Source organism: Carassius auratus, unplaced genomic scaffold (assembly GCF_003368295.1).
Source record: "Carassius auratus strain Wakin unplaced genomic scaffold, ASM336829v1 scaf_tig00007301, whole genome shotgun sequence".
Taxonomy (NCBI): Eukaryota; Metazoa; Chordata; class Actinopteri; order Cypriniformes; family Cyprinidae; genus Carassius; species Carassius auratus.
In genome coordinates, this window is record NW_020523831.1 from 162164 (window position 1) to 182867 (window position 20704).

At 37.5% G+C, this 20704-nt stretch overlaps 1 protein-coding gene across 1 annotated transcript; it reads left to right on the forward strand.

Annotated features, from left to right (window-relative positions):
- Window positions 1-471: 471 nt before the first annotated feature.
- Window positions 472-20361, forward strand: LOC113071417 (serine/threonine-protein kinase ULK1-like). Its single transcript, XM_026244750.1, has 28 exons — window positions 472-871; window positions 976-1068; window positions 1336-1377; window positions 4823-4855; window positions 5097-5133; window positions 6559-6732; window positions 7023-7096; window positions 8237-8338; window positions 11059-11117; window positions 11802-11884; window positions 11970-12020; window positions 12101-12189; window positions 12819-12942; window positions 13045-13090; window positions 14071-14142; window positions 14392-14496; window positions 14619-14728; window positions 15039-15107; window positions 15186-15304; window positions 15864-16039; window positions 16202-16314; window positions 16699-16815; window positions 16930-17096; window positions 17570-17745; window positions 17831-17949; window positions 18110-18267; window positions 18373-18508; window positions 18827-20361. Exons 1-28 carry the CDS (start codon window positions 782-784, stop codon window positions 18868-18870), a joined length of 2778 nt encoding a protein of 925 aa, XP_026100535.1. The 5' UTR covers window positions 472-781; the 3' UTR covers window positions 18871-20361.
- Window positions 20362-20704: the final 343 nt, after the last annotated feature.

Below are 20704 nucleotides of genomic sequence, written 5' to 3' on the forward strand. Positions count from 1 at the left end.
GTATAAAGTAGCCTAACAGTTATTTGAACTTAGCCTGTCCGTTCATCAAAGAATCTTTAAAAGTACCACGGTTCCTACCAAAGTATTAAGCAGCAAAAGCTGTTTTCAATATTGATGACGATAATAATAATAATAATACTGTTTCTTAAGCATCAAATCAGAATAATTTCCGAAGGATCACGTGACTCTGAAGACTGGAGTAATGATGCAAATTCTGCTTTGTTATCACATGAATAAATTACATTCTTAAAATATTTTAAAATAAAAAAAAAATATTTAAAAGGTTTTTTTCTACAATATTACTATTTTTACATGTGGCACCGGAGAGCACAATATACTTTCTTTTTTTCTTTTTTTTTAAATAATATAAAAAAATTTTATTTTATATATATATATATATATTATCATTCCTTTTGTAGACAGTAAAAGAAACAGTACGCATGCGTCAAATGCACACGCAAGGTTCAATCTTTGTTTGGAAAGTGACGACCAAAACAGTGCAGCAAACGACGCCAACCCCGGTGCGTCACAACCGACTCTGCTTTTCACAGTGTCCCAATCGAACTTATTATACTTTTGTACGCTTGGTGACATTCGTTTGAACAAGGTGTTCTCACATAATACGATCAAGTTGACAATTACTATGTTTTTATCAACAAGTAACGTTAGGTAGCGAATACCGATCATGACCGAAGTGTCAGCTCGTTTGGTTGCAAAGAAGCGGATGGGAAGCGATAGACGCGGATTCACGGAGCAGTTTTAATCTCTATAACGTTACGCGATGGAAAGCGTGGGACAATACGAGTTCAGCAGGAAGGATCTGATCGGACACGGCGCTTTTGCTGTGGTGTTCAAAGGAAGACACAAACAGGTAACGTTATGCTGATGCCTGTTAAGCTGTATCCTGTGGCTTTTTATGTGTGAATAATCATTCGACACGAATGTCTTAACGTAAATCGATGTCTTCATTCACAGAAACATGATTTTGAAGTGGCGGTGAAATGCATTAACAAGAAAAACCTCGCCAAATCACAATCGCTCTTAGGAAAAGAAATCCGGATATTAAAGGTGAGTTTCCTACTCTGGGTGCGTCTGTGTGCGCATGATATACGTGTTTTCTTTATTTAAATTTATTTATTTATTAAATCAATATCCTCAGAAAAAAAGTAAACATTGCGAAATCTGACTTGCGAGGTCACTTGAGCTTTTCTCGCTTTCTGAAATGCTTCTACATGTGCCAAAACAACGATTAGCTATTGATATAAACCGTGTGAAGGTTTATCAAAAATGATAATGACTTCTGCTCGCTAATGTAGTGAATGTGTGTTTTCGCAGGAACTGAAACATGAGAACATTGTCAGTTTACTAGACTTTCAGGTATGTACTAATTGCATGCTATAACTCGGACGAATGTAAGTTAGTTGTTCGCGGTATATGTGTAAGCCAACTGTGTTATTTTAAGAGGTTTCTACTCTATTAGAGCATAGAGATTTTTCCATGTTACCAAAGATATTTATAGCTGCAAAATGGCATGGCTCAGTGTTGATATTATGGGTGCAGTTCGCGTCTTCTGATTGGTTCAACGTTAAGCCCCGCCCCTGGCGTCACGCTCAGTGGAAGAGTTATCAGCATTTTCAGCCATGGAGAATAGATGTAGTCTATCTATGACTCACCATGAGTAATGATTCCATGTTGCATTCTCTTGCATCAGAATCAGTCGAATCATTATCTGACATCTCTCTGATTTCAAGCTGGACTTGTGGCTAAAGTACTAAAAATAAACAGGCAAGACACAATGGCAGGCATGCCAGATGTCTATGTGTCTGTTGAAGTAAACACCGGACACCTGTGCATGCATTAGCCAGTACCTGGCAGCCCAGGACTCCCTTTAACTGTCTGTCTCTATCATATGCATACAGAACAGAGGTGGTCTGATGTAGGATACCCTTATCAGTGTATCTTAATGAATAGAGGACAGGACTCCAGGCAGTCGGGAGGATCTGATGACAGACAGGTGGTTGTCTCAGGTGTGGAGGGATTAAGAAACACAACCCAGTCCTGCAGTATTGTGCCCTTGAGCAAGTGTGACAGGTTTACTTCAGATTGTTTGTACTGTTAAAATACAAAAAGACAAGATGAATAATAATTCATTTAAATTAATCGCATTAAATAACGAATTATTTTATATTATTACAGTTTATACGCATTTACAATTTTTTGTTGTCGTCTTCTTATGTAATTCTTTATTATAATAATAATTTCAAATTATTTATTACATTTCCTAATTGAAATGTATATAAAAATCAATCTATTACAAATTAAAAATCAATAAATAAAATTCTTATGGCAAATTATTGTATTTGTTTACCTGTATGTCATTGACCGACAAAAGAGGAGTAAACATATGAATGTGTTTGTTAAATTGTAGAAATATTAACTTAAAATCTCAGGGAGTGCTTTAAGTAAATATATTATAGGTCATAGGGGTCCGGCTTACACAAAAGTTTGGAAATCTCAGATCTAAATTAAGGTACAAGTAAATTGTTAATGATATTAATCCTTTTTTTTAAATGTATATTTAGTGTAACAGCTTTACTCTACTACACAAGGCATCTAGTCCCAGATTACTCTTTTAAATTGAAGAATGTAACTGAATTGCATTTGAATAAATCACACTGCATAATTCGTTAAACCTCCCACCACATTATCCTTGGAGAATGACCTGACAGTCCATGCACACTAATCATTTGTGCTCACTCCATCCTGTTCAATCACTTCTAGAACCGACACAGGTGTATTTTATACTTTACAAGCCTGCAGTTACAGGGCGACCCTCTTTAACTGTATCCAGGATCAGTCTAATTTACTTCTGGCCAGCCCTCACAGTATCTGTCATGGTTTTGCGCACCAGGGTCTATCCTCTGCTCAGCAGACAGCTGTCAAGCAGTGGGTTCACCTGACAGAGCAGTGTGCACAGGTGCATATAAGCTGAACAGTAGCACAAGAAATGACACTTGTGCTTATTGAAACCCATCCCACACTCATGGAAACCTTTAACTTTGTTCGTTAAGCTTTGTTATTTAAGTCTTTTGTTGTTGCAAGAGGCCTTTGTATGTTCTTGTATGTTTATGATTCATAATGATTTGACAGTTGTCTCCAGGGCCATCTAAATATGTCTAGAAGATAATTGAAGTGTATTTTGCCCTGTGTTTGGTATATAGTCTTGGGTAGGGCTTTACTTAGTTTACTTTGCATTACTGCTGATGACCTGGTTTCATTTCTCATAGGTTCAGCACACACACACACACACACACACAAACAGGAAGCTTAACATTAAGCTTTTATCCATAATACTTGTGTCAACCTTATATATTAGCTGTTACACAACTTTGCAGTCATACAGGGCTGTTATCATTTGTTGCTCATGTAATATGCTATTTTAACACACATTCTCACTAAAGCATGCTGCTCCCAGCAGTCTGTCATGCCGGCTGGCTGCTATCTGTATGTCAGTCATCTGTGGGTAATGACACCTCCTGTTTCTGTTCTGACTGCGGTAACACGCAGAGCCTGCATGGAAATCAGCCAAATGGGACTTTTGTTGCACAAGAAGTGGGCCATGTAAATGCCCCATTAAAACTGGTCACCATGGCACTTGGCCTGTGTGCGGACATATTGATCCGCACTATTAAACCTTTCAGGTGCAGGATTTGTTCAGTAAAATTCATGGACATGAAGGGGTAACAACCCACCTGCAATCCACATTCGGTTTGATTATGCAGGCTAGAAGTCCAAAGACATTTTGAGAGGGATACTTCTTGTGACTACTGCACTTTAAGAGTCTCTCAAAATTCTTGATTTTGTCAGCAAAAAGCATTTTGTCGCAATGTGTGCATTTATTTTGTGCACTGATTAGCATAAAAGTATAGTACAGTCTAAATGGAAACATCTTTAAAACTTGCTTGGTATACCAACGGTGGTTTGAAATGCTGCCAAATATATATTATTATTAAAGGAATACAGTAAGACATCCACACAATTCATAAATAATAATAATGATGATAATAATAATAATTATTATTATAATTATTTATGAATTTAAATATTTGTAATTGTTTTTGAATAAGTGTAATTTTTATTTTAAAATTAATATTATAATAGTAATTTTTGTTTAATGTTATTACTCAATATTAATAAATTAATATTGTCATATTGTTATTAATTTATTTATTTTTTATAAATAATTGTTCATTAGTAAGTAGTAGTAATAATAAAAATAATCATCATTCTTTTTTTTTTTTTACTTTACACATGAAATACAGTGGCATTAGAATTATTTTGTTTTTTTAGTTATTCTTATTTTTAGCTTCGAAACACAACTTTGAAAAAACAAAACAAAAACTTCAGCTCTGTTATTTCCTCCCGTGCATTACATTTTCCCTGCCCTACACACTCATCAAAGTTCACAAAATGGAAAATAAATCTTAATAATAATAAAATAATAAATAAATTTGACATTTCTGCACCTGAAAGAGTGCATCAGATATAATCTGTTGTGAAATGCAAGCACACATCGTGATTTGTATTGCATGTGAGCTCACACTATGATAACAGACTATTTACAGAAAGCTTAGGTAATTGTAGGTTTTGTGTGATGAGTCAGTGTGACTCACTGGCATCTGTTGTGAGTCCAGCCCGAGGTCTGTCCTGATCTAGACAGTGAAGAGTCCCTGCCATGGCTGTCAGATGGCGTGTTTGGGGTGTTTCTTTCATATACTCAATTGTAAAGGTTTAATGGTGCATCACATGTCTCTGTCTGCAGGAGATATCGGGATGTGTCTATCTTGTCATGGAGGTGAGTTCAGATGCAATGCTGCACCTCTCACACACCCACTGTAAACCTCAAAATAGACTTGGTGTTAACTAGAAGAAAAAAAAAATCAAAGGTCAAGTTTCACCTCCCCTTGCAGAATGTCTGTTATTATTGTCATCTTTAAGTCATTCGAAGCCCTTGTGTTACTCTGATTACTCTTTCTTTTGATGAGAGTTTGTTTAGTGTTGACATGCACTTACAGTGTTTCTCTGTCCTCCTACAGTACTGCAATGGAGGAGACCTAGCCGAGTATTTACACTGTAAGTACACAAGCCTCATTTCAGCATGTGCCATATGTGTATATGTGCCACTGATTATTACAAATTAGGCAGTTGTTATTACAGATTAGTAAATGGGTAATCCTACAAGTGAGGTGTCTAATTTCTCCATGTTATTCTACCTGCTTGGTCTATTTTTAGCACAGTTTTTATGTAGAGTCTTGGAGCAGCACAGAGGCTTCATAACACAACAAAGATTTGAACATGTGCGCAGCTGTTGACAAAGTGAGATGCATCAAGAATTAAAATACTGGCCTATACATAATTTTTATACATTTATTTAATGGTTGATTTTAATACAGTAAATTATTTTATCTACATAAAAAATGAAATATTAAAAACTAAAACCTGCTAATAAATGCTACAAGTAAATTTAGACATCACAACATTATAATGTACATGATGAAAAATGGATATTCAATTTTAGATTTGATAAATATATTACATTTAACAGTGTTACTAATTAGTTAACTATTTTTACAGTTTTAGGTGAATATTAGTTTTTATTTATTTCTAGATAATTATTGTAGTTCTTCAAGTTTTATCTTATTTCTGTTATTCGCCAAGGCAATTTAATATTTAGATTTTATTTTAACTTTATTTAAATTAACAAAATAGTTTTAATGAGTGATAATAATAACCATCAGTAAATGGATGCACAACAAGATACTGATGACTAAACAATGCAAAATTTGATCGTTTTGCATTGTTTATTCATCAGCATTTGGTTTATTCACCAAAGGAGGATGCATCTTAAAGTTTGGATAATAAAGATTGATCGTTGTCGACAGAATTTTCTCCAAAGTTTGAAGCCTTGAACTTGCTTTGGTCTTGGCCTCTTGAAACTGAAGAGACAAATTTTCCAAACAAACATCTTGCCGGATCTTTCCTGAGAAAGATAATTCAGGATCTCTGGGAAAAGCTTGTTTCACACTTGCGCTGCCACAAATAGAGCCCCTTTGGAAGTGGTCTCTTCCACATGCACACTTCTTCAGGGTTAAAATACACTTTCATCTAACCATAAAGCTTCCAGCATGGCTATATTTACCATGTTTGCATTGACCTCTCTATTTAAAGCTGTCAGACTTGTAGCATTGTAAGGTCTCATGCCAGCCTCGTCGGGGTCATGTTTGCCTTCACCCGCTCACCTCTTGCCACAGACTCAGTGGCACAAAACCAAGATCCCCTGCTGAAACTCAAGCCCCAGCCTGACCTCATGGAAAAACATGGGGGCTAAAAATAAGACTTCATGAAACAAGGGGGGAGGCTTGGGGCTTGGGTTTTTGGAGGTGCTAACTCATTGTAAACAATGATGTAATGTCCCACAGTTCAGCTTTTTCATCAGAATAATTCTTAAAGTAGTAAACCGAAATGAAATCAGGTGTTTGCTCCTAACTTTCTCAATAGCTAAAGGCTCTCTGAGCGAGGACACGATCCGTGTGTTGCTGCAGCAGTTGGCGGGAGCCATGAGTGTTTTAAGGAGTAAGGGCATCGTCCACCGTGACCTGAAGCCCCAAAACATTCTCCTTTCTTACAGCACAGGGCGCAGGTCCAACCCCAACAACATCTGCATCAAACTGGGTGAGTGCTCCAGGTCAAAGTACACCGTTATGAACCCTTTGCTAAAGGAAACACAAAGACTGGTCATGGATCTGTGTGTACTGATTATGAGGCTATGAGATTATGAGTTATCAGTTTTGGCAGTGCTGGTTTTGGTATGAATGTGGTTTGTTGTAGGTCTTGATGACATTGTTCTGTTTGCTCTTGAGTGTTTTGTAGACAAATAGCTGAAAGACACTTTCTGTCAACATCTTTCACAAGCACTCAGATTTAGTCCTTCGCACCATACATTGATTTTTCTCTCTCTCCAGCTGATTTTGGCTTTGCACGGTATCTGCAGGGAAACACAATGGCTGCTACGCTCTGTGGTTCTCCAATGTACATGGTGAGTGCTTGACTTGATGTTCCATAATATCCAAATGTTCAGGAAAATAGGGATGCATGAAATCTTCAATTTCAACTTAAAATGTGATTAAAAATCATTGGTATTGAGGTATTGAGTTTATTATTATTACTAAATTAAGTTATGAAATATAATATGTATTATTGTAACATTTTACTGTAAAGTTTCAAAAATCTAAGACCTTAAAGCTGGTTCATAAACGTTGATTTTGTATGGGAAGATGTTAAAACGTATTACATTCCCAGTTGCACTGAACCGAGCCACTCTAGCCCCTTTCACACTGCCATTCCGGCAAACACACGGGTAAAGTGTTCCGGCAATTGTTCCCTGGTCGCTAGATTTTGCACTTTCACACTGCCAGTGATGACCCGGTATATCTGCGTGCTTCACACACAACCCATAAAGATCCCGTAATGACACGTGACATCAGCGCGTGACGTGTAATGTACGAGTCGACACCGCTAGGCACGTTATACCTTCACTGAAGCTGGCAAACGATCTCAGCGTCAACGTGGAGAGTGAGGAACTAACTGATCTCTGCTTCATTACAGTTTGCACATATTTTTTTGTCGCGAACGTTGATCTTCCTTCAAAACAGCCGGTAAAAGAGTCACGCGATAACCTGCGTCATCACTACGACACGGCATTAGATCTGGCTTTTGTTCACACAGCGCTCGTCCCGGGACTGAACCCGGCAATGTTACTAGGTCCCCGACCTGGGTTCAATGCTGGAATCAATCCCGGGACGTGTTTGCTTTCACACAGAAGGCGACCCAGCAATGTTCCGGCAATATGCCGGGTCTGACATGCAGTGTGAAAGGGGCTTCTGAGACACTGAAAACACAAGATCATGAGCTGCTTACGTGTAAAAGAACTCAGTGCTGCGCTTCACTCTAAAACATGCAGGACATCTATTTGCATCTATTAATTTGCAGCCTTTATGGGTTTTCATAATCGAGTAGCCCTACAGGAAATGTACAGTATATGTCATAATAAAGTACTGATTTTATTTGTCGAAATAAAATTAGATATTCAGACTAACTCTGTTTGACTTACTCCAGATTTTCATGAGTGACTTGAGCAAAGTACTGAGACTGCTACTTGTCTTGCTCATTTTTACAGGCTCCTGAGGTCATCATGTCACAGAATTACGATGCCAAAGCTGACCTGTGGAGTGTAGGGACCATCATCTACCAGTGCTTGACTGGCAAAGCCCCATTTCAGGTGCGAATATACACACACACTAGCAAAAACAGACTCGATGTATGACCCAGAGAGAGAAAGCATCATTTAACTTGATACATTCACACTCAAATCCCTTTCTTTTATTTTTGGATGGTGGCTTTAAATTTTCTGCGGTATATATTCTTAGACTTCCCATTTAAACTTTATGGAATGATTTAATGGGAAAGTTTAGCCAAAATTAAAATCCTGTCGTCATGTCTCTGGAACAGACCAGAATTGAAGTTGTTATTTGCAAAAAGTGTAAAGATTAAAAATGGCACGAGGGTCAGTAAATGATGACGTGCTTCATTTTTATCTCTTTAAATGTTTTTTTTCTCTCTCTCTCTCTCTTTGTGAAGAACAACTACAGATTCAGTATGAGGTATAAGTAATATGTCAAATATTTTGCACACGCACTTAATGTTTTAAAAATCTGTTTGTTTTTGTCTTTTATGGTCACCGCGGCTAAATCTATTTGATTTCAAATACCGTAAAACAGTAATATTGTACAATATTACAATTTAAAATAACTGCTTTAAAATGTTATATTTTACTTGATATATTTTATGTATTTCAATGTATTTTAAAATGTATACTGTAATTTGCATTCTTGCTGAATAAGTATTGATAAGTATACTATTGATTTACTTTTTTTATTATTATTATTACAAACATTTAAACAGTAGCGTATTGTAATGATCAAGGAAAAATGCTAGCATTGTCACTGAGTGTTAACTTCTACTGCGTCAGTCCTGAACTTTCTGGAATGATTTAATTGCGGAAGCTCAGCTGGCTGGCACCCTTAGTTGTTTATGCCTTGCAGAGTGTGAAACACAAATGTGACATCTCACTGATAAACAAAACACGTCTATGCAACTGAACACACCCTTATGATTTACTAACAAACACTCACACCTCTACACACACACTCGCCCACTCACATGGGTGTCATCTCTGTGGGTTTACTACTAGAACAGAGAGTTCTTCTCTTTTTCTGCGTGATGTTCATATTGCAAAATATGCATGTTCCTGTCGCAATACTTACGCTGAATATTGCCACAGGCTGGTCATTAGTTATTATAATTCATAATAGAATCCTGAAGAGTTGACATGCATGCCAACAAGTGTTATTGGGATCCTTCGAGCTAAGCCAGGTGCTGCTGTTAGTAGGACTGATTTGTGGGTGAAGTTGACCCATTTGACCTCTGGTCATACAGCTTCCAGAGTCCACATGGCTAACATGTGAATCCCGTCTGATCACACCGTCACAGCAACATCTATTTATGGGTTCATATTTTTAGCGTTTTTTAAAGAGTTAAAGAGTTGGTAATAGCAACTCTTGAGCAACAGTCCTGTAACACAATGTCATTCTGTAAATGGGTCAAGATGGGTCGCTGAGTTCATTTAGAAGACCGATCAGTCATCTCTGTCTTAACCATTGTGTTTACTTCCTTCAAGGAAATATTGCTTTAATGGCTTGTTCCTGCATCCATCAGAAAGCCTTTATGATTTGTAGAAACAGACACTCAAGTGTAAGATTTAACCTCAGACCTGGAAAAATGTGTTTACATCATAAACAGATAGTTTAAGTGAGTGATGTGACATTCAGTCAAGTATGGTGACCCATACTAAAAATTTGTGCTGTGTATTTAACCCATCCAGAGTGCACACACACAGCAGTGAACACACACCCGGAGCAGTGGGCAGCCATTTATGCTGCGGCACCCGGGGAGCAGTTGGGGGTTCAGTGCCTTGCTCAATCCCACAACTTTAGGGTTAGGAGTCAAACTCTCTAACCACTAGGCCATGACTTCCCCAAAAAGTAATTTACAAAAACTAATGAACTGCTCACCACAATATATAATTCAGTATCAACTATAAGGCCCAATTCCAATTCTATTTTATACCCCTTCGCCTACCCCTTCCCCCTGTCCCTTGAAACAGAGTGTCAAGGGGTAGGGGAGAAAATATTCCCCTAAGGATTGGGACACCACTACCGTGACGTCACATGCCATCATTCGTCTTCTAGCTCTTATGTATGCTGGTGTGCATTACAGACACACATATCGGAAATCTGGCAGCTCACACATCCAGGAGAAAATAAACTTGTCAATGCTGCCCCGCGACTTTTATTAAATACTGTTTAAATTCTGAATCGCTACATTATATTTTCAAGCGACGAGAGGATACAATCTCTGTTTTTAAGTAAAATCACTCTAAAAAGATAAACGCACAGACGCGAAAACACGCAACTTCCATTTCTCTCTCTCTCTCTCTCTCTCTCTCTCTCTCTCTCTCTCTCGAATAGACAATATTTGAGAAAATACCTTTCCTCAAATACCTTTCCCCTTACCCCTACCCCTCTAACCAAAAGAGAATCCAGACAAGGGGGAAGTGGAAGGGCTAAGGGGTAGAATTGGGATTGGGCCTAAATCTTAAAAGGCAGTGCAGAGTGAACCAACAATATTGAACTAGATTTGATTGGTATTTGATCTTGCAAACCTGGTGTCATTATGCTAAAATGTTTCTGGAGGCCCATTACAGCATTGCTGTGTGGTTGCTAGGGTGGTCTTGGTGGTTGCTTACTAGTCCTAGTATCCTAGCAAGATATTTTGCTTTAGGTTTTTTGCCCATTTTATCATCCAGAAAAATTGTTCAGATGAACTTTAAGTAATTTAAATAATTCTCAAATTCTTCCTCTATGTAAAATCTTTTTCCAGGCAAGTACCCCTCAGGAACTGCGACTGTTCTATGAAAGAAACCGGAGCCTGAGTCCCAGGTAAGTGACCCCGAGGACTGTATGTTAGTCATCCATCAACATGATCCAGTTTAGTTTGGGCACTGCAGGTGCAAAGGTCCCTGCTGTACATGATCGTTCAAAAGTTTGAGCTTGGTACATTTGTTTTTAAAGAGATCAATATGTTTGTTCAGATGATGCATTCAATTGATCAAAAGTGACAGTAAAGACTTTTATTATGTTACAAAAGATTTATATTTCAAGCGAATGCTGTTCTTTTCATGAACTTTCTATTCATAAAAGAATACTGCAAAACAATTTATCTCAGCTTCCACAAAACGGCACAACTGTTTCTTGAGCAGCAAATCAGCTTATTAGAATGATATTCTAATAGTGTATGCGACCACAGCTGATATTTGTTAATGTTGTGAATGTAAGGTGTATTTGACAGTAACCCCACCGGATGGTGCGGTAGAACCAGTTTCTTTTCTCTCATTGTTTTTCTTTCTTCCATCTTTCATTCTTTTCCATCATTCATGGTCAGGTTTTATTTATTTATGCAGACTGTTGCAGTGTTTACATTTATGAGTATCACTTTTCTACTTAGACTGTCAAGTACAGTGTAACTCACAGAGCCCTTGCACAACAGTATAAACATGCACATGGAACTGTGTAGGTTGTGATAGATACCGTCCTGTCAGTGTCTAACTCCGATGCTTTTCCCAGTATTCCACGGGAAACCTCCAGTCACCTCAGGCATCTTCTGCTTGGGTTGCTGCAGAGGAACCACGGAGAACGTATGGACTTCGGTCAGTGGACACACATGTACAATCACACACTTGACTTTACAACACTGAGACGTGATTATGATGAAGTGACTTTTGTCTATTCTAGATGAATTATTCCACCATCCTTTCCTGGAGGCCAGTAACTCCATGAAGAAATGTAAGATTGTGATGCACATGACTTTGTTTATGCTAATCTACTCGAGTTTTGGTAAATGTAACATTTAAGTGTGTTCTTAGCTTCTCCAGTGCCCATGCGCACCTATCCCAGCTCCGCCTCTGGGAGCTCCAGCAGTGGTTCTTCAACCTCTCGCCTCACTCCTACTCAGGTAACGTTATTATAGCACATGATACATACATTTTATGCTCTCTTTGGGGTGTAATGTCATTTTTATGCTCCATATGTAGTGCATACAATACCATATAACTACACTACCATTCAACAGTTTGTGGTCATATATCAAATTATATATATATAATTTAAAATACTTTACTTAACACTTTAGAATAAGGTTCCTTTAGTTAATGTTAGTTGACATGAACTAAGCTAGAACAATCCTTCTGCAGCATTTATTAATCTTAATGTTAATTTCAACATTTACTAATGCATTATTCAAATCAGAAGTTGTGTTTGTTAATATTAGTTAATGCACTGTGAATTAGCATGAACTAACAATGAATAACTGTATTTTTATTAACTAACCTTAACAAATATTAATAAATACAGTAATAAATGTATTGTTCATTGTTTGTTCATGTTAATTAAGACATTAACTAATGGAACCTTATTCTAAAGTGTTAAGTGAAATTCTTTCTTTTATTTAGCAAGGATGCATTCAGTTGATCAGAAGTGATGCTAAAGATGTTCTGTTTCAAATCAATGCTGTTCTTTTGAAGTTTCTATTCATCAAAGAATGCTTTTGTACAGTAGTGTATATATGATGTTTTTTCTTGACAGTCTGAAACTGAAGCTCCGAGGCCCCTCCCTCAAACGAACCCCCCAGCATCTTCAGGATCCCTGCTCAGAGACTCGTGTTCCTCAGAGTCTGATGACTTTGTGATGGTGCCGGCTCAGTTCACCAGTAAGATGAGCAGTCACACTCATTGACCTACTTTGGATTATGTAATAGACAAAACCACTTCATTTGCACAAATACAAACTCTCAGTCTGATAACTCTTGCAGGTGAACTCGTCAGTGCAGGAGGGCAGGACTGTCTGAAGCTCAGCGGGTAAGTGGGTTAACATTATTTCCATACTATAAGTGTTAAAGTGACAGCTCACACACGTAGCGTGTATAGTTACATGAGACACACTCCTCAACTGTAGCCTGCACATTTATACAACACAAATGCACAGAAGCATTTTGTTTCTGCGCTTAATATAAAAGTTTGCATGCTTGGCAGCATGTCATGTTTCATTTTAAGAGGTGTCATTTGACCTTTTGACCTGCTGACCATTTTTATGGTCCGGTGAAGAAGGCTGTTCATGCATTAACACATTTGTGCAAGGAAGAGGAAAGACTAGTCATGGTAGCAAAAAGTGCTTATATCTGTTTTCCAATACATTCTAGCAGTTTTTTTTACATCTGTGTCTGTCAACTTATGAATTTATGACCTCGTTAAGAGACTAGTTTAGATGCACGTTTATAGAATTTAGAGGTCAGTAAGAATTATTTTTTTTTATGTCTCTTATGATCACCAAAGCTGCATTTATTTGATTAATAATACAGCAAAACAATAAAATTGTGCAACAATATTGCCATTTACAAAAGTTATATATATATATATATATATATATATATATATATAGTATAGAATCAAGATAATTTTTACACTGTTATCACGTTAATTACAAATAGCTAGAAAGATCATGAAAATCTGTGTTACTGTTAACTAAAATTGCTAATAAAATGGTTATATCATTTAATTTAATGAAATAATATATACATTTGAGATTAAAACATTTATTTGACTTAAACTAAACTTCATTTTATTTAAATTAATATTTTTATTTAGTTTAAATTGACTAAAATTGCTAAAACTAAATTAAAAAATTACTTAATTTACTCCTGTGATGGCAGAGTGAGCATCAGAGACTTCGTTCAGAAACATTAAGTAATCTTATGAACCCAAACTTTTAATCAGTAGTGTATATTAAACAGCTGGATGGTTTAAGCTTAACGGTGTACATGTATGTGTATTATTTCTAGAGACTCACTGCCAGGTGTGGGTCAGACACCATCATCCTCCCCATCTGTCCCAGCCTCTCCAAGCCCTTCCAGGTACTGTGTGTGTTTTAGTCTGGAGATTAGCATTTAATACTGTAGAGACTGTAAAAACACACTCTCTCTTTCTCTCTCTGAAGGCAGGCAGCTTGTAATAAACATCAGGCTTTGTTTGCAAGTGTGAAGTGAGAGACAGCTGTCTTAGTTAACGCGACCGGAGAATGTGTGAATTTAGAGATGAAAGTCATTCCCAGATCACTAGGGAACAAATGTATGTCAATCATTCACCCCCCTCTCTCTCTCTAGGCCTCTGGAGTCATGTGACAGTAGTTACGCTCAGTCTGTGCCTGTTCCAGTGCCGACACAAAAACACAACTACCAGAGGATGGAGCACAACCTAGTGTCTGACAGGTTGGCTTTAATGCTTTATTTTATTTTTCACTCTCTCTGACATGAATTAGATGCATAAACGCATAAATGCTCTTGTGATTCCCTTGTGCATCAACAAATGACCTCTGTTTCTTTAATTTCAGGACAGCAGCACCTGTAAAACACTGCTGCTCAAATGGGTTTCTAACATGTGGGAGAACCAGGGTTTCTTCAGAATCAGGAGGATCCAGACCGTATCTGCCATCCCCACAGGGTGAAGAAACCAGCTGTGTTTTGATTTGCATAATTCCCTAATAGAGGAAGATACTCCAACTGTAGTTTTAGCAGGAAGCTGGAAATAATAGAAATCATTTGCAAATAAAACAATTTTTTTTTTTAATCATGGAAATCAGTGTTTTCGTTAACTACACTAGTATTACAAATTCAATAACCGAAATGATTCTAAAATGCTATACAAATATTACAATAAAAAAAGAAATCTTGCCTTGGTTTGTGTGTTTTGGGGCTATATGTTTTTGTATATCATGTAGAGAGTGCTGATGTGTTGTTTATACATTTTTCAGTGGGAAATGTTCCTGAAACATCCAATCAGCCTGAACCTGTTGGTAGTCGGACAGGGTTGCATGCTGCAGGTAAAATGCCCTGTTTCACTGTATATCGATTACATTTTTAAAGTGTTCTTGTTCCAACTTTGCAGTTTTGTCTCTCAGATGTGTGTAAACAGCCTGGTCAGGTCTCTCCTCTCTTCTCTGACATCACAGCAATGGACAAAAACCAAGCCCACAGACTCCGGGGTCATGGGCACAATCCAGAAAACGTAGTGCACAGAGTAAGTTACCATTGCATAACATTACGTGACGTACATAAACATAAAAAACTGCTCCACTACCATAGTAAAGAGGAAGTAATTTGATTTAGCATAATGCTACAGTATGTAAAATACATTATTACTTCATTTAAAATGCATTCATCTGAAAAATGTATATTTAAAATTGATCTTTTAATTATCAGATTCATATTTTATTCAGTGAGGATGCATTAAATTGATCAAAAGAAACAGGACAGATTTAAAAAGCATTTTTTAATAAATTTTAATTTGTTGTGAACATTCTATTCATCAAAGGATCCTGAAAAAAAAAATGTATCCCAGCTTCCACAAAAATATTAAGCAGCACAACTGTTTTCAACATTGATGATAATAATGCTAAATATATCCTGTGAACCAACTCAAGCAAATTAGAATGACTTCTGAAGGATCAGTGAGCATGAGAAGCTTCTTTCAGAACATTACAAAAATACCTGAACAATAGTGTAATTAGCATTTTGTCAGAAATAGAATTTTATTGGAAACAAACATGCTGTATATTGGACTATATCCTTCATTTCAGTGGGATCTGTATCGGCGGCCCGTCTCCGGTCAACCTCCAAGTACAGTACTGGTTCAAAGAGGGCTGATGACCCGAAACAAAACCATCTCTGACCTAAAAAATCTGCCACTGTGCCCCGCTACAGGGCCCCGTGTGCCACTTCTCAGGCCAGCAGAAAGAAGGGACACGGTCAAAAGGTATTAATCAACTTGGCTTTGGTTAAGGGTGAAGAAAGCTTGTGATGCAATAATGATGATAATTTATATTTTTTAATCAGCACTGGAATCACTGCTATGATATGATTGCTATCAGATGAGTTTGTTCCCTACAGATGTGTTTATGGGTCATTTGTGTTGTAGGTCAGTAAGTACCGGCCGTCTCTCAGATAACCTGCTGAAGGCTGTGTTTGGACATCAGTTTGACAGGGGCAGCTGGGAGAGCTTAAATTCAGAGAAACCCATGGACACAACAGGTGTGAGCTCAACGCTAACAGTGATGTCAGCATTACGCTTTTCCACCAAAACGAAACCTTGATGGTTTACCTTTTTAACAATCAGTTAACCTGGATTATTATTTTTTTTTACATTACATCTTTATCACAACTTTAATACAAAATGATTGCATTTACAATTTTATTTTTTCCAAATCATGCAGCCCTATCACTGAGTTTTTCCCAGGGTCCCCACAGGGATCTATAGTTGTTAAAATCTATTCATTGATGCTCGGCACACAAAAGGAAATTCACAGCTGTGGTCTTAAAAGAAGTAAACCATCTGGCGTTTTAAAATGCCATGAGGCACTGACTGTCCTCAGTGTATCTGTTGTTAAAAATGCTTTTTTGTCCTAATCTCCCTAGCGCCCCCCGGTGGCACAGAGCAGGGCTCAGGCAGTCCTGCTGGAGTTGTGTTCATTCTGGGCTCTCCTGAATATGGACACACACCTCCTCATGCCACTCGACCTAGACGCTTCTCAGGTGACACTTATATTATTTTACTTAATGAGACTGAAACACATGTATTGCATTTGCATGTTGCAGTATCTGTTAGACTCACAATGATTCTCCAATTCACATCATTTGCTGTTGAAGTGGGCACTCTCAGCCCAACAAGCCCTGGCTGGACCTACAGTCATGTGCACGAGGCTTACAGCTCGCCTGACGCTCTGCGCTGTGGTTACACAGATGCCACAGCAACAAACCTATGCGAGGATGTGGATTTTGTGCCACCTGAACTGCCAGAGGAGACGCTTATGGAGGTAAAGTAATTGGGCTGTACATTATTCATGAAGGGTACAGTCAGCCAGGTAGTTGTCATATTAAAATAACCCAGAAAGGTTGATCAGGATGGTCTTGCGTCTTTCTGAAGTGGTTCATTTTGTGATGATAATGACTGACTGACTGACTGTATATTATCCTGATTATTATGTGACGTTGTATTATGTGAGAAGATGATACGAGAGTGACACGAGAGACATTAAACTTTCACAAATATGTAGAAAATGAATTTGACTGAAACATTTTTTTCCAGAATTCTTTGATGAATAGAAATTTCAAATAAACTGTGTCAGTAAAAGTTACTTTACTGTCACTTTTGATCAGTTGAATGCATTTTTAGTGAATAAAAGTATTAATTTCGGAGTATGCTGCAGAGCAGGGGTTTTCATTGCTATAATTGTGGCACCGGCTGTGATTTATTCAAGATTTGATGTCCTGCTCTTCTTCATCACAGGAGGGGCATACGGACTTGCTGAGCCAACTGCGCTTCATTCTAGCCTTTTCCCACTGCATCACAGAGCTCGCTGGAACAAAGGACAGTGGGACTGAAAGGAATGTGGCACTTGATGCTTCCTTCTTAGAGCAGAGCGTGGTGGCCGACCAGGTCAGCCTGCTGAGCCGTGAGTGGAGGTGAGATACAACATATGTGCTTTATGTGTGATGTCTGTGATGTTAAGTCATATACGCTGGGAGTGATGTGCACATGTGTATGTAGCTCTGCAGAGCAGCTGGTCCTCTATCTGAAGTGTGCTGAGCTGCTGTCCTCTGCGCTTCACACAGCGATGGCTGGGATCAAAGAAGGCAAACTCTACCCATCAGGATCTGTTAAACAAGGTCAGTCATAGAAAGTTCAAAAGAACAGCCTTTATATAAAATAGAAATCTTTTGTACCATTGTAAATGTCTTTACTGTTGCATTTGATCAGTCAAAAACAGCATATTCTGAAATTAAGACATTCATTCGATGTTATGTTGTGTTTGTGTTGCACTTGCAGTAGTATGTAAGCTGAACGAGATGTATAAAAAGAGTGTGAACTCCTGCCGTTCTCTCACTGAGAACCTCCAGCTCTTCTTCAGCAGCAAACAAAGACTGATGGACCGCATCAACAGCATTACAGCTGAGAGACTCATCTACACACACACCATTCAGATGGTGTGAACATACTCGCATTGTGTTTCTTCTAATATAAGGAGAACCGTATCAGTGTCATATCACTAATAAAAAGTATTAAATTGAATTCTTTTCTTGTGTGATCAGGTACAGACGGCCGCACTGGACGAGATGTTTCATCACGGAGAAACCTCTGTAGAGCGATACCATAAAGCCTTACTGCTGATGGAGGGCCTGTCTTTAATTATTACAGAGACCGCAGATCTAAACAGTATCAATAAATGTAAATATGACACACGTTCAAATGTTTAGGGTCAGTGAGGTTTATTTTAAGAAATTAAAACTTTAGCAAATATGCATTTAATTGATCAAATGTGACAATAAAGACATAAGAATAAGAAGACGCCTAATATAATATAATAATATAATAATAGGAAATGTTAAGCATCAAATCATCATATTAGACTGATTTCTGAAAGAGTGACACTGAAGACTGGAGTACTGATGCTGATATGTTAAAATACAGATGTTATTTTAATTTGTAATAATATTTAACTCTATGACTCCTCTCTGATGTATGTTTTGTTTGTCTGTTCTATAGGTAGACAGTGTATTGAGCGGCGGCTCTCCTCCCTCCAGCCCTAAGGATGTGTGTGATGATGAAACCAACAGCTACATCTCATTTCATCCCAGTTGCCATTTGAAATTCTGTAAAAGGAAAAACTCATTCTCACTTATTAAAAATGTGATACTTGGCTTCCAAAGCCAATAAAGGTGAGAAAATACCCATTTCATAATAGACAAAGATGAAATCTCTAGTATGTGTATAAACAGAAGCAACGTCTATGACATAAACATCCATTTTGTTCACTGTCAAAGAATAAACAAGATGGCATCGTTGGTTGAATAGATGTCATGTTTAAATGCATGATGGCACTTAATAAGAGATTTGTTTAATCGTAGTGCTGCAATGTTAAAGCCAGTGTTGGAGTCTGAACGAGTAACAACTTGGATGCTTTTCATTCAGTCATACTAAAACATGCCCGTTGCATTAGTCTTATGAAGTTTCATGGAACGATCCTGCTTTTGATGGACTTATTCTGCATGTTTTTTTGCATGGTTCTGAGGAAATGATAGTTATCCGCTGTATCTGAAGGGAATTCATAATAATGAATAATTCAACTTCTGTAGCAGCCAAAGCGTTGTTGAAACAGCAGCCGGCGGTGGACGTGTAGTGTACAGTGTTACATCTGTCTGACTCTAATGCGGCAGTTGACCAAAATTGTGGCAAACCTTTGTTGACACACTGATAGAGACTGTCAGTTTCATATGTTGTCATATGAAGATGGAAAAAATACTTGAGATTTGTATTATATTAACTACCATACTGTTAGTCATATGTGTGTGTGTGAAACAGTGAAGCACTTTATTAGCCCATTTGCCTTCTGGATGCCTGAAAAGAACCACTGCAGACTCCGAGACGAGCCTAGTGGCTCATTTCAAGGTTAATTAACAAAAAGTCTGAAATGCAATACAAACACAGTTGAATGCAAAGATAGTCAGTATCTTGTGTGTAGCATTTTATATTTATCAGTTTTAGCTGTCAGTCTGAAAATGATGCTTTACTTTTCAGTTTGCTTTAAAATATCTATTGCAAGTAAAGGACTTTTGCACAGTTTGCTGGGATGACTTAGTCTTTGGTTTTTGTAGTGATTTGATAGTGCCTTAAATGACCGAGCTGGTTTAATCTCACTGGACATAATCTAAAACTTGCAATACTTCCAGCATTTTCATATCATATTAGTTCATTACTTGCACTATTTATGCATTTTCCAATGGCGATAACTCTTAACTCTTTTTTTTTCTGATAAGTTTCATATCAAGGTGTTTTTAAGGCGTTTAGTCAGAATTGTGTGTGGTAGGATGATTATGATAGATGCACATGAACATTTTAAAATAACAATGATGTTAAATTGAGGACAATCAAATATTTTGTATATGTTGTTGTTACAGTATTTATTGCAGTATGATATTTTCTCTTTTTATTTCCATTTGCAAAGCCAAAATCAAAAAAAGATGTGCAGAATGCATGTGATTTGACGGTGTGTAATTGAATAAATTTCACTTTCCTATTCACACTGTATATGTTGATTCATTTCAAATTGTACTAATATGTAAAATCTTGACCGTAAACTAGAAGATTTGTGGGTTCTCGAAATTAAGAAAATAATATTCCCTGGTAAATTATGCTGGAAATGTTAAAATAATTTTATGTTGCCAAGTTTTTTAAACACGTGTGTTTTAGGGTTAATTCATATGGTTAAAGATATACAATTTCTACTAACTTATAACTCGCTTAGTAGATCGTGCAACAGAGGAAGGGAAGTTAAACCTACAGAAGGCCCGCCCTTGCACCACGTCACGCTTTCCTCTGTGACGCGATAGGTCAAAGAGCCCGTCAGTCAAGTAAACGTCACGC